Source organism: Zalophus californianus, chromosome 10, assembly GCF_009762305.2.
Source record: "Zalophus californianus isolate mZalCal1 chromosome 10, mZalCal1.pri.v2, whole genome shotgun sequence".
NCBI classification, from domain to species: Eukaryota; Metazoa; Chordata; class Mammalia; order Carnivora; family Otariidae; genus Zalophus; species Zalophus californianus.
This window is the reverse complement of record NC_045604.1, coordinates 45,830,705-45,846,046: the sequence shown is the minus strand read 5'-3', so window position 1 is coordinate 45,846,046 and position 15,342 is coordinate 45,830,705. Positions and strand designations below refer to the sequence as shown.

General features: G+C 34.3%; 1 protein-coding gene across 2 annotated transcripts in view; it reads right to left on the bottom strand.

Annotated features, from left to right (window-relative positions):
- Window positions 1–15,342, bottom strand: part of SWT1 (SWT1 RNA endoribonuclease homolog) — a 106,917-nt gene that overhangs the window by 71,342 nt on the left and 20,233 nt on the right. For both annotated transcript variants that reach the window (XM_027611347.1, XM_027611346.1), the window contains exons 6-10: window positions 14,297–14,356; window positions 12,720–12,849; window positions 11,455–11,556; window positions 10,657–10,845; window positions 5,344–5,437 (exon numbers count right to left, since the gene is read on the bottom strand). In XM_027611347.1, coding sequence (XP_027467148.1) covers window positions 5,344–5,437; window positions 10,657–10,845; window positions 11,455–11,556; window positions 12,720–12,849; window positions 14,297–14,356 — 575 coding nt within the window. The remainder of the gene's footprint in view (window positions 1–5,343; window positions 5,438–10,656; window positions 10,846–11,454; window positions 11,557–12,719; window positions 12,850–14,296; window positions 14,357–15,342) is intronic.

Here is a 15,342-nt window from a genome sequence, read left to right as displayed (position 1 = left end):
GAATAGCATGCAAAATCAGATAGGGAATTTCAGCACAGATGAAAAGCATGAAAATTAAATGTAACTGCTAGCAATAAAAAAAAAAAAGCCACAGTTACAGAAATGAAGAATGTCTTCAACAGGCTCCTCAGCAGACTTGACATAGGCAAGGAAAGAAATTATAAAATTGAAGACAGGTCAAAAGAAATTACCCAAACTGAAATAAAAAGAGAATAAAAGTTTTTTTAGAAAATCCAGCAGCTGTGGGACATCAAACAGTCCAACATACATGCCTGTATTAGTTATCTATTGCTGTAGTTATACAGCATAATTATCCCAAAACTTAGCACCTTAAAACAAACACTTATTATCTCACACAGCTTCTAAGAGTCAGAAATCTGGGAGCAGCTTGACTGGTTGGTTCTGGTTCAGGGTCTCTCACAAAGTTGGAACATGCTGTTGCCTAGGGTTGTAGCCATCTCAAGGTCTAATTGGCTCATTTATGTGGCTGTTGGCAGGCCTTAGCCCATCACTGGCTCTTGGCTGGAGGCTTCACTTTCTCACCATGCGGGTCTATTCCATAGGGCTGTTCACAGCATGGCAGCTTGCTTCCACAAAACAAGTGATATTAGAGAGGAGAAAGCAAGAGAGTGCCCGAGAAGGAAGTTTCAGTCTTCAATATTCTAATTTTTTATAACCTAATCTGATAGTGATAGTATGTCACTGGTACAACCAACCCTGGTATAATGTGGGAGGGGACTACACAAGGGCATTAATACTAGGAGGCAGGAATCATTGGGGTCATCTTGGAAACTGGCTACTCTAGTATAATTGTAATATGAGAAGGAGAGAAGAGGGAATGGGCAGAAGAAATATTTGAAGAAATGGTGGCTGAGAATTATCTAAAACTGAAGACAGGAAACCAGAGATCTGAGAAGCCCAGAGAACATCAAGCAGAATAAATCCTTCTCTACCCATCCCCCTACCCCCGCACCACACACACACAAACACCTGGACATACCTGCTAAAAACTGCTAAAATAAACTGCTAAAAAAGCAAAAGACAAAGAAAAACCCTTGAAAGCAGAAAGTAAAAAAAAAAAAAAAAAGACACATTACATATAGAGGAACAAAGATAACTTTTACATCAGACTTCTCATCAGAAACCATACAAACTAGAAAAAAATGGAGTGATCTCTTTAAAATACTGAAAGGAAAAAAAAAACCCAGAACTGTATATCCAGCAAAAAATTCTTTCAAAAATAAATTAAGAAATAAAGACATTATCAGACAAACAACACCAAAAATTTCACTGCCAATAGACACATGTCAAATAAATTTGTTTAGGCAGAAGGAATATAACACCAGGCAGAAACTTGAATCTATAAAAATAATTAAGAGTGCACAAAATGGAAATAAAATATTCACTTAAAATATTCACTTATTTTTAATTGCTTTAAATGTCAAATGATGGAAGCAAATATAGTAAAACACGTGCTTATCATCATTTTTGTAAAGGTAACATATATGACAATGAGAACACTAAGGATGGGAGAAAGAAACTGTTATAAGATCCTTACACCTAACATGAAGCAATATAATACTATCTGAAGGTAGACTTTGATCAAGTAAGATGTATACTATAAATGCCAGGGCAATCATTAAAATGTTTTTTTTCAAAAAGGTATAAATATTCAATAATGGAGATAAAATGGCACCATAAAAAATACACAATTAACTCAAGAAAGAAAAAGAACAGATGAAACAAATAGAAAATAGCAAAAAGGCAGATCTGATCCAACCAATTAAATGTAAGTGGTATAAACTCATCACTTAAAAGACAGAAGTTGTGGGGCACCTGGACGGCTGAGTGGGTTTAAGTGTCTCACTCTTGATTTTGGCTCAGGTCATGATCTCAGGGTGGTGAGATCGAGCCCCATGTCGGGCTCCACACTGAGTGTGGAGCCTACTTGATTCTCTCTCTCTCTTTCTCTGCCCCTCCGTGCTTGTGCTCTCTCTCAAAAAAAAAAAAAAAGACAAGTCAGACTGGACAAAAAATAAAGTACCAACTACATGCTACCCACGAAATACTTACCTTCATAAAAAGACACAGGTTAAAAGTAAATGGATGGGAAAAGATATACCATATAAATACTAACCAAAACAAATGGTAGTATTACCATTACCACTGGAATGGTAGCATTAATACTAAACAAAGGAGACTTTCAGGAACAGATGAGAAAGGGGTCAGTTCCCCGAAGACAATCCTAAACAATCCTAAAAATGTATGCATCTTAGTACAAAGTTTTTATAACACATAAAGTAAAACAAACAGAACCGAAAGGAGAATTAAACAAACCCAGAATTATAGTTAGAGATTTCAATACTTCTCTCTCAATAATCACAGAATAAGCAGACAATTGGTAAGGTTATAGAAAACCTGAACAAAATACTATCAACCAACTTAACTGAAATTTATAGAATGCTCCACCCACAAAAGCAGAATATAAATTCTTTTAATTGCATGTAAAACATTCACCAAGAAAGACCATATTCTTGGCAATAAAACAAACAAATTTAAAAGAAATCATATAATGTTCTCAAATCAAAGTGGAACTAAAGTACAAATTGATAGCAAGAAGAAAACTGGAAAATGTGCAAATATTTGGAATTAAACAACAAATATCTAAATGTCAAAGGGATGTTATATTGAACTGAATGAAAATAAAAATAGAACATCAAAATTTGTGGGATCCAACTGAAACAGTGCTGACAGGTAAATTTATAGCAGTCTCAAACAAGTGATCTCAGCTTCCACTTAAGAAACTAGAAAAAGGGCACAAAGGGGCATAAGAGTATTTTCTGGGGTGATGGAAGTGTTCTATATATCTTTTTTTTATTTTTATTTTTTTAAAGATTTTATTTATATGAGTGAGAGAGAGCGCACATGAGAGGGGTGAGGGTCAGAGGGAGAAGCAGACTCCCTGCTGAGCAGGGAGCCAGATGTGGGACCCAATCCCAGGACTCTAGGATCATGACCTGAGCCGAAGGCAGTCGTTTAACCAACTGAGCCACCCACGCGTCCTGGAAGTGTTCTGTATATCGAGAGGGATGTGGGCTATACCAGTATATCCATCGTCACATATAGTTAAGATTTGTGCATTTCAATATTGTACATTTTCCCTCCAAACAAAAAACCTTATAAAAATAATCATGTGGGGGGACAGGGAGTAAACAGATATAGATAACAGAAGAATGGGAGAATTTTGATAATTGTAGCTGAATAGTTAGGAGTTTATTAATTCTTCTTCACTTTGACTATCGTTGAAATTCTCCACAATGAAACTTTTTTTAATTAAAAATAAAAAATTACCATTATTACTTATTGAAGAATAAATGGAGGAGAGCAAGTGTGGAAGTAGAGAGACTAAATTAGTCTTAGAGTCGAAAAGGAAGTGGAAAAACAGCATGGCGGACCAAGGATGGTGGCAGGGGAGATAAAGAAAAGAGCGCACAGGACCTGTTAACTGACCAGATGTAGATTATGAGGGAGGAGCGGTTATCAAAAATGACTCCTAGGTTTCTGGCTCTAGCAAATGGGTAGAAAGTGGCACTTTTTATTCAGATGGAGAACAGTGCAGAAAGAAAAATCAAGAGTTCATTTTTGGAGATGGTATGTCCCAGATGTCTATGACGTATCCAAGTAGAAAAAGCAAACAAATAGATGAATATACTAGTCTAGAATTCAGAAGAGAGATAGAGATATGAACTAAGGGTTGCTGGCCCACACTCAGGATTGTAAATTTAAGTAATGCACTTAGAATTAGGTATAGCACATAGTGTTGGAGAAGGGTTCTCCTAGCCCTGTCATTATCACTATTATCATCATCATCCATTTAACAGCATCTTCATAATAAGTAGGTGGGACTTATGCAGTAGACACGATTCCGGCCTTTTAAAGGAAAAAATAAAAATAAAAAACAGACTCCTCTAGAACATAATGCTAGAATTAAAAGTAAAGTCCGACTACAAATTTTCATTTCACTAAAAATGTTACATCCGTTAATCCCAAAACAGTGACTGCAGAAATAATGGAGAATTGATAAAGTCTCACCAATTTTCATTCTAAGTTGAACTAAAAAAGCAACCATTACATAGCAATTATCTCTCAAATTTAGCTTATATCAAATTCAAAATGATAACATATTAATTATGCTGTATCAGCCTTCAACAAACTCCAAGATGATATGTTATGCCCTAGATCAAAAAATAATTTTAAATAACCTAGAGACAGAAATCTTTAATATTTCCTTTAATCCCCAATAGAACACCACACCATCATCTTTGAAGACAGCTAAAATGAGAATTTTTTAAATATTTTTTAAGTTTTATTTTAATTCCACTCTAGTTAATATACAGCATTATATTAGTTCCAGGTGTATAACACAGTGATTCAGTGCTTCCATATATTTAAAATGATAACTGACCAAACCGCCTTACAAGAAAAACCTTAGGGCTATTCATTTCTTTAATCGCTGTATTTCATACAAAATTTGGCATGATTGTGAAACTGTAAAAAAACTCCACTTTTCAGTGAATAAAACTCAGATTAAAACAGTTTACAATTGCTCTTCTTGGTTCCTTCAGAGCCTTTTCTCATACACGGCGGGTTCAATTTTGCTTAACGTTACGTTAGTTTTACCTTAGAACTAAGTTATGAAAATACTAGTTGGGAATGGAGGGGAAGGAGGAGAAAGGGAAGAGGGCGAGAGGGCTCCTACTGAGATCATTTTATGTCCCGGGCACTACGCTAAGTGCTTTATGTGTACATTATCTAAGTGCTCTCAATAACTCCAGGAGGCAGGTATTAGTATCCCCCTATATTTTACATGTGAGGAAACTAAGGTAAGCAACTTTCCCAGGTCACAAGGCTGGTAAATGGGACACCCATGACTCCAGCCCTCACTCTATGAACAGGCACCACGGGCGTACCACCAACACAAACTGCCTCTTCCCCACAAATTAATTAATTAACCTTCTTGCCTCTTGACCAAAAATTTGTCAGACTTTTATTTCTGAACTATTTTGTGGACAGATTAAATTGGCTATTCTCAGCTTTTATAAAAGGTTTCTGAATGTCATATAAATAAAACTGAAGACTTCATAAGTTTCAGATCTCATTCTTCTATAGTTTACACATTATAAGAATGTGACACAAAACTGAATATGCTTACTGGCAGTTTTCGAAAATCATGTGCGTTTTTGATCCTTAGTCTGGTGGGTATAATATGACTTCTAAAAATTCTCTGGTATAGTTGCTATTTAGAAAAAAAAAAAAAAAGAGTAAAATGACTATGGAACTCACGTGCACAGAATAACAATAGAACAAGGGAATAATTCCTGGTACTGAAGACAGCATTTTAATACTCGATCATCATTGTTCTCGTCACTCAGTCCATCTGCAAATTTACCAAAAGCGGTAATTAATAAGCATACTAAAAATCTGGACAGTATTTACAAGTCAAAAAAATCTAAAAGAAAGAACACTTCTTAAATCAAGAGAAAAATAAGACACAGCAAAACAATGCCTTAAAAATTCAGGATCTAGAGTTCATGCAGAATTCCAAAGAAGGTAGAATTCAGGTAGAATTACCAAAGTAGTTAGTTTACCACTAAAATGAAATAGGATATGACTATTAATAAACACAAAAGAAAGTGATCAGTAAGTTAAATGCCATACTAGAAACCTAAAGCTATGAATTCTAGTCTCAATTCAGTCACTTAGAGATTATAAATTATAGGATTATATCATGCTTAAAATGACCTCCACCTAAAAGAGCTCTATAAAATAATGAGTAACTCTTCTACCAGCAACAGAACCATTTTCATGTGTCTGCTTTTCCCTAATCCCTAAACAATTAACATTTAGAGATGCATAGGAAAAGGCAATATGGGCCCTAGGTAGGAAACACAAAAATTTCTACCAAGTGTTAACAAATGGCTGACAGAGCGTCCTCTGGCATTCTGCAAGCCTTAAAGCATGATGTAAAAGTCTGGATTTTGTGAAAATGATGTAATGTGTAGAAACAAGACCAAAGACAGTGTTTTTCCTAAGTCCTTACACTGCCTGCCTCAAAACTCCCTCGGGTACTTAATAATAAGATTTCAGGGCCACACCCCAGACCCATTTCTGGATAAGAATCTTTGGAGTCTGCACCCAAACATGAATTGAAACTCCTTGGTGAGTCTCTTACACACTAAAATTCACGATATACTAGACAAGGAGCCTCAACTCTGTTCCCAGACTATAACTCAACTTTTAGCCTATATTAATTAGTCCTCTAAACATTCAAATTAGAAAACTCATTCATTCAAGGAATAAATTTTTATATAGGGCTGAATTTGTACCCAAGCCCCTGTGCTAAGTAACTGGATATACAAGGACAAACTCTTGAGGAGCTCACAATCTCCAGTGAAGTCTAGACAGAACTGAATTGATCTCAGAGCATAAGCCCAAAGATATGATTCAGTTCTTTATCAGACAACCAGTAAACCAAGCAGACATATACTACAGTAGCCGATTTTCCTTCTTTTAGTCCACAGAGTAAATACCACACCATAAGGCAAAATGGGCAGCAAAAAATTATTAGCTTTAAACAACTCAGCAGATGAAGTTAAAGGTTACAGTGTACTGCTCTAAAGTTATCAAAGTTCAAGATTATCTGTTCTGTCACTTTTTCTAGAATATGCGGGGCTTGAAAACACACCTAAAACTGCAAGAATATTCATGAAATATTTATTCAACAAATATTTCTGAGCACCTGCTCAGGTACTGTTCAAAAGCGAACAAAACAAAGACTCTGGAAACAGATTAATCTGGGTTTGAATCCCTGCTTTCCTACTAGACATGTAATCTTGGGCAAACTGCTTAACCAGGAAAATGAAATAAGAAAATTTATAGGAAACAGTTGGCTCAATAAGAGGTAATAGCAATTACTTTTTAAGTAATATATATTTATTAATTAAAACTCAGCTTAAATGGCACAACAGCATGATCTCTACTCACAACACCAAAAACCCCACAAAATTCTGTATAAATTATAGTTAATATGATATTTAATATTTAAGAATTTAAGCTTCTCAACAGCTTCTCACTGATGAGGCTCCAGAACAGTGTCTGGTATAGGTATTTGGCAAATACATGAATCAACAAAAATACAGTAAAATATAAAAATGGTGTGTGTGGGGGTGGCAGATAACTTTATTTTGCCCTTATTATAAAAATAATTTAGAAAATCTGGAAAATACAGAAAACATAAAGAAAATTAAAATAACTCATAATTCCATCAGCTAAATATACCCAACATTCACCATCTGTAAGTATATAATGCATGATCTAACAAATTTGGGATGATTTTTTTATTCTTTTAAATCCTATTTTGTCATTAACATTTTTTGAAATACAGTAGTATTTTCTCACATAGCTATAGTATTGTATGCAACTTCTCCAAGTGTTAGACACTCAGGTTGTTTCAAACTTTTTGCTGTATTAATAATACTGTTATGAACCTTATTTATATAAATCACTGTCAGCATCGCTGCTTATGTCTTAGAAAACATTTCTAGAAAGAAAATTGTATCTTTAGGCTTCTTGAAACACACTGATAAATTGCTCTCCTGAAAAGTTACTAATTCATATTCTCAAAGCACTGGTATGATGCAAAAGAATAACTTTCTAAACTTAGAAGCAATAAAAAGAAGAAAGGAAAAGTGAAAGATCTAAACTAAAAATATCTATACATCAGAAATTAACATTAAAAATGGCAAACAGGAGGATATATGCAGTGAACAAGGGGCTGCTTAGTTGTACTTCTTTTGTGAATTACCTATTAATAATCTTTGTCCATTTAGGGAAAAGGGATTTTTTGTTTTTCTAGTCAATCTGTATAAGCTTTTCATATAACAAGGACACAAGAGAATTATTGCCTATTCTAGGCCATAAACCATCAAGTACTTTAATTTAACTCAACCAATCTTCACAATCATTTTTTGAGCTGGAGGTTATTTTCCCCCATTTCATTGACTTAGTTTCCTCATCTTTAACTTTCCCCAGGTCAGGTTATAAACGCAGATCAATCAGATTTCAAATCTTATTCTCCTCTCACCATATTAAATACTACGTCAAATAAATATAATTTTGAAAAGAGTTAAGGACAAGGCTAAAATTATAGTCAACAAAGGCAATTTAACATGAACTATCTACATTTCTTTTTTTAATGGAAAAAATGCCTGTTTAAAAAATACATTGTTACAATACTCAATGATTATGTAAAAGGAAAATAACACACACAAAATTAACAATTATTAAGAGCTAGTTGCAAATGTGCTTGACATTTGTAAAGTGTAATAAAAGTCCATTTGTTTTTGCCTTTTTCCAAACAGGAACTTTAATTTTACTCAGTAATCTTGAATTTTCTCATAAGAATATTAGTTTATCATTAGAATATAAAATGTAATTTTATGATAAAAATTTCTAATGGATATCATATATATATTATTATATCAATAATATATATTATTCTTATCAACAGAATAAACCTATTAAATACATTGTACTTTATATAAAGAATGTTTTTAATGATCAATGACGTAAACAGTGATACAGAGAAACACATAAAGGACTTACCTGACATAGACAATTACAAATAATCTATTATCTACGACCTTATAACTAAAAGTAATTTCAGCAATTTAATAAAAACTACAATCAAATACCATTCAAACATTAAAGTAAAATATGGATTTCGAGGAAGACACCCAGAAATTGAAACAACACAGACATCTGAGACCACTACTATGATTTATCCTCTTCAATCATCAAAAAAAGCAGGGACTGAGGAAGTCAAAGCATCAAAAAAGCATATGAACATGGAAAAGTCAAAGGAAATATACCAAGCATCTATAAATAATAAATGTGGCCAAAATATCTATTCTAAAATGAGCTCTAAAATAATTTTCAAAGCAAATCTGTTGAAGAAATAGACATGCTATTTAGGACAAGTTCTTAACCTCTCTGTCTCAATTTCCTCATTTATAAAATGGGGCTAATAACTTCCACAAGTACTGTATGGTTTGAATGAGATACTAGCTGGCAAAGCACTTGGAAAAGGGTCTGGAGAATAATGACTATATAAGTGTTATCCATTATTATTATCCTTATCCATACTATTAAGTAGTAAAATATAGTTTATATCAACAAACTAAAAAAAGTAGAAGAGTAAAAAAAAATTCTCCTCTCCTTTTAAGGTTTGGGGTTTTACTGACATGATGGTTTAGATCAGGGGTTAATTTTGTTAATTGTGTAGCTGTTAAAAAAAAAAAGTATCACATACTTTTTAGTTAGCAACATATACCAAAGTATTTATGAGTAAAAATGATATGATACAGTATCTGGGACTTGCTTCAAACTACTGCAGGAGTTCCAAGAGTAGAAAGAGGAGAAGAGGAAATGAGAGAATAAACAAGAATGGCAAAATGTTGATAATTACTGAAAAAGAGTGAGAGGTACACAAGGAGTCGTACGTTATTCGACCTCTGCATTTGGAATTTTTCATAATGAGTAGTTAAAAAAAAAAAAGGACCACCTAAGATGTTCAATATAAATGTTCAAACATTTTAGTATTTTCTTAACTTTAATATTTGTGGTTCTCCTTTAAAAGCTTTTAAACATACCACACAAAGCTGCTCAAAATGCATAAGGATTGTATACAAAACATACTAAGAGCTAATAAATATTTGTAAAGGGAATGAATGAATGAATTATGGAGGTCCTTTTTCTTCAAAGATTTAAGACTAAACAACTGTGCCAAAAGCCTTCTCAGGGTTAATACCATGATTAGATTCATCACAGGATGAATTCTTTCATATCTTACTGTATGTGAGTAGAGTAGACAACATAAATCCATGATATTTAAGTTAGTGTAAATGTACGTATATAAATGACTGAGTTGGAAGAAAACAAGGTTTTAAAGAATGAAATAAATCCTCTAAATATATGTACAAACTCTGCAGAGGCAACAGTGTTGCTTTACACATGGATTTTTTTTTTCACAAGGTGCTACATATATATAACATAAAGAGCATACTTAGGTTCTAAAACTAAAGTGATTTAAAAATGACTGAAAAGAAACTAATATGAAAAAAAATAAATCAAGAGAAACTCTATAGACCTTTATTATACAAACACCTCCTTATTACAGATCCTGACAAACCAGAGGAAAACAATGCCTCTCTCTGCGTTATACAAACTGCACAGTGACAGATTCTAATCAGTGACAGATTAGAAACCTCAATTACTTACTGGCTTCGTCACTCAACAATGGTATTAAAAAAAAAAAGAATCCAAAATACTATAATATAGAAAACTATGCATACAGAACTATACAGTCACTATCTGTGAAATAAAGACATAACCTAAGAAGGTCTAGAAGCAGAAAAATAAAAATCCAAGAACACCTAAACCAAGCCCAGTAGAATACCCCTAATCATCACTATGTCTGGCCATTTCACATTCCAATGATTATAAATTTTTTTAAAGTTTTGCACCATTTCCCCCCAATAATGAGTCAGCACCCAAACAAATCTGAATCAGGAAACACCCTGAGAGAACAATACTTACAGAGTTTTTGAGATGCAAGCTGTAGTGACTGACCCCATAGCTTTCTGTCGTGATTTTTGAGACTGTCATTGATGAAATGAACTGCAGGCACAGCTTTGTGCTGAGCATGTTTTAGCAGTTTTCCTGCCTTCATACGATCTAGCTCTTGTATAACCACCCAGGGAATTATTAACACAAGTCTGTCAAAGCCTGAAAAATAAAAAAGAGTTCTTAGAAGTCAACAAATATTTATTGAGCTCCTAAATTGAACTGTTGTAGGAGCACTGGAAGTTTTTAAGTAAGAAATTCACAGTCTAAATGAAGAGATAATACATAAAAAATGGTAACTAAAAATAGATGTAAGTATGGGGCGCCTGGGTGGCATGGTGGGTTAGGCGTCTGACTCTTGGTTTCGGCGCAGGTCCTGATCTCAGGGTCAGGAATCCAGCCCCACGTCCAGCTCTGAGGGCGGAGTCAGTTTAGGACTCTCTCCCTCTGCCCCAGCCCCCCGTGCACACTTGCGCTCTGTCTCTCTCTCAAATAATTAAATCTTTAAAAGAAAAACAAAAACATATAAGTATCAAATGAATGTTACAAAAATAGATACTATAGGAGCTCAAAGAAGAGTAACTTTGGATTGTTAAGTTAACCTATGAAGGTGCTTTTTTTTTTTTACTTATGATTATTAATATATATATTTTAAGATATATACTTTATAACATATCTAAATGGAAATGTATCTGTGGGGGAAAAAACCACCCCATATCAACGTTAATATAAAAAAAACTTAAGAAAATCAGAATCATGCTTTATAAATACCTGGAATTTCTGTTGTCTTCAAAATTCTAACAAACTTGAGGTGATTCATCAGAATATTTGTGTCAATAACAATCAGAAGCTTTTTACCTGAAGCTGTATTTGCTAGAGAAAAAGAGCAAAGTTAGGATTTCATGACACTTGATAACAGACTTGTATAATAACTAAAGGTTTTGATATCATAGAACTTTGATGGTATTCTTAAAAGAAGGCAGTCCTTTAGACAACCAAAACAAAACTGTGTTTACTCTAATCCTTTAAAGAACAGTAATCAATGTTTAACTATCTACGAGTAAAACATCCTGAATTGTTTGAGTGGATTTTAAATCATAAACTAATTTGCCCCACTAGTAACTACGTTTGCCAAACCTTGTTCTGCATCACTAGTAGTGGTACACTTAGGATTTATAAGCTAATTTTAATACACTGTGAGTGAAATATAATTGAAAAAATAAATGTGTAAATGAAAAAAACAGGTAAGATCAGATTATTTCATAGGGCCATTGTGAGGATAAGATAAGTTAATGCACAGGAAAACACTTAGTAAACTGAAAAGTGCAATATGAATGTTAATGTAGCATTACATTTTTATAAATACAATTCAAAACTGTATGCTAACAGACTTTGGGTAATATCTATCACCTTCTCCAAGTAGGAAGAATGATCAAAACTTTACTACATAAATAAGAAATCCATGAATATAATACCTTTGAGCAATTGGCATTATTTTTTTATTTAAATTCCAGTTAACATACAGTATGATATCAGTTTCAGATTTAGAATTTAGTGATTCATCACTTACATACAACACCTAGTGCTCCTCACTATAAGGGCCCTCCTTAACCCATCATCCATTTAACCCATCCCTCTGCCCACCTTCCCTCCAGTAAGTCTCAATTTGTACTCTATTTCTGATCAGGGCTTTACATAGTTGAAATTGTCAAAAATTATGATTAAGGGCAAGAATAAAAGACAGCTCTGACAGTTGACAGCAGAATAAAAGATAACCCTGATTACTGACCCTTGGCAAAAAAAGAGAAAGAGAAAATATGTCTAACTGCCTAATACTGTGAGACGTATAAAACAAACAGTAAGACAAATATTAGACCTGACTCTTGTCACTAGAAGACATATACCATACCTTATTGTTTCAAATGAGCACATTTTAACATTTTTCATCTAAATATTATAAAAACTGAATGTTGGCTCATTAACTCCTGAGAAAGCATAGCAGATCAGAAACATCATCATCTACAGATAGGGTATACCAGCAGAGGAATGTACATCATCTTCCACCAAGTCAATCTCCATGCTCATTAACTCTCCGGAAGATAAAACCACAGGTAAATCCACACTTTTTCCCACACGTGCAGCATGGAGCTCTTCCACTATCTGCATCTAAATTATAAAAGACCCACAGTAAAATATTTTGGATTATCTACTTGCAGATTAGTAAGATTAGAAAGCAATTAATTCTAATAAATTCACTTGAGATGGTTTGTGGGGAAAAAAGTCACAAAAATATAGAGGCAGAATGGTGAAAGAATACAGATTTATAAACATACACAGGTTTTTTTGTTTTGTTTTAAAGATTTTATTTGACAGAGAGAGATGCAGTGAGAGAGGGAACACAAGCAGGGGCTGTGGGAGGGAGAAGCAGGCTTCCTGCAGAGCAGGCAGCCTGATGTGGGGCTTGATCCCAGGACTCTGGGATCATGACCTGAGCTAAAGGCAGATGCTTAACGACTGAGCCACCCAGGTGCCCCCATACACAGGGTTTAAAAGTAGCTCTTCTCTTACTACCTCTGTAACCTTAGGCAAGGAAATTATTTAACTACCTTGGGTCTCCATCTGTTCATCCACAAAATAGGAATGTTAAATAACTATTGCCTGTTAGTATTTTTGTGAGGATTAAATGAAATAATATGAAGTTCCCTGCACAGAGCCTAGTACATAGTAGACCTTCAAAATAAGTTCATTCACATCCCATTTTCACTTCAATGTACTTTGGGAGCCAACTTTTTATCTGGATGATGAACCTCTTCTTGAGATTTCTAAGATTGTTTATGAGCCATCAAAAACTGAAATCTAGATTTTAAGACCCTTCTCACATCAGGGAAGTAGTTCCCTGATATATTTTGATGTGAAGAATTGTATATCTAATCTAGATTTGGAGCAGGGATGAGAAATCTTTCTTCTATCAAGGAGCACTGACCCACAGAACAGAAAAATACAACTATCACAAATAAAAAGTAATCAATATGGTTTTAAAGTCTTCTTTAAATAAAAAACTACAAAGTGTTTCATGAATCTAATTTTAATTTAGGACCAAGAAACATAAAAGTCTATGCAATAATTCCAAGAGGGTCAATCAGGAGATTCTAGCTGGGAAATGAAGCAACAGGTTAAAAAAAAAAAAAAAAAAAAAAAAAAATGCATGCACTCTCATTTTCACTGAATAACATTTTCATCTTATTGCTGATTAGAAAAATAAGGCCAACAGATTATTATCATACTGAATTTTAGTAAGCCTAGGCATAAGCATGCAGAAGTTATGATAACATTATATCAGAATTCATGTAACTTGTAGGCTATAGGCTCCACGCTCTTTATTCAAAACAGTTTAGAGCTTACTAAAAACAAAGACAAAAAGGTGATCAATTAAATGTAAATATCTTCCAAGTAATTTTCCATAACTCTGTAAAACTTACATATTGATTTAAGTAGAGATATCACTGCTACTTTCATATTACCAAGGTTTATATAGTCATTATTTATTATTTATACAGGAACTGTTTGACTTAATTTCATTGAAATATTCAAAGTAAGTAAGTATATCAGTAACCTCTTGATCTGTATCTTGAATAGATGCAAGTGATGCTGAAGAACATGGAGCTTCAAAACTCTGAAATGAAAAGTAATTTTATTAGTTAAGAATGAAGCATATACTCCATTGTACATATGAACCACATAGTCTTTATCCATTCATCTGCTGAAGGGCATCTTGGCTCCTTCCAGTTTGGCTATTGTGGACATTGCTGCTATGAACATTGGGGTGCATGTGCCCCTTCTTTTCTCTACATCTGTATCTTTGGGATAAATACCTAGTAGTGCAATTGCTGGGTTGTAGGGTAGCTCTATTTTTAACGTCTTGAGGACCCTCCATACTGTTTTCCAGAGTGGCTGTACTCAGCCATCAGAAACGATGAATACCCACCATTTGCATCAACATGGATGGAAACAGAGGAGATTATGCTAAGTGAAATTAAGTCAAGCAGATAAAGACAATTATCATATGGTTTCACTTATATGTGGAACATAAGGAATAGCACAGAGGACAACAGGGGAAGGGAGGGAGAACTGAATGGGAAGAAATCAGAGAGGGGGTGGGGCGCCTGGGTGGCTCAGTTGGTTGAGCGACTGCCTTCGGCTCAGGTCATGATCCTGGAGTCCCGGGATCGAGTCCCACATCGGGCTCCCTGCTCAGCAGGGAGTCTGCTTCTCCCTCTGACCTTCTTCCCTCTCGTGCTATCTCTCATTCTCTCTCTCTCAAATAAATAAAATCTTTAAAAAAAAATAAAAAAGAAATCAGAGAGGGAGACAAACCATGAGAGGCTCTGGACTTCAGGGACCAAACTGAGGGTTACAAAAGGGAGGGGGGTGGAGGGATGGGGTAACCGGGTGATGGGTATTAAGGAGGGCACATGTGGTGATGAGCACTGGGTGTTATACACAACTAAATGAATCATTGAATACATCAAAAACTAATGATGTACCATATGTTGGCTAATTGAACATAAAAAAAAAAACAGTATAAAACAAACAAAAAAACCTTGGGGGTTAAAAAAGAATGAAGCATATACCTAGAGTAGGGTTTTCAACATTGGCACT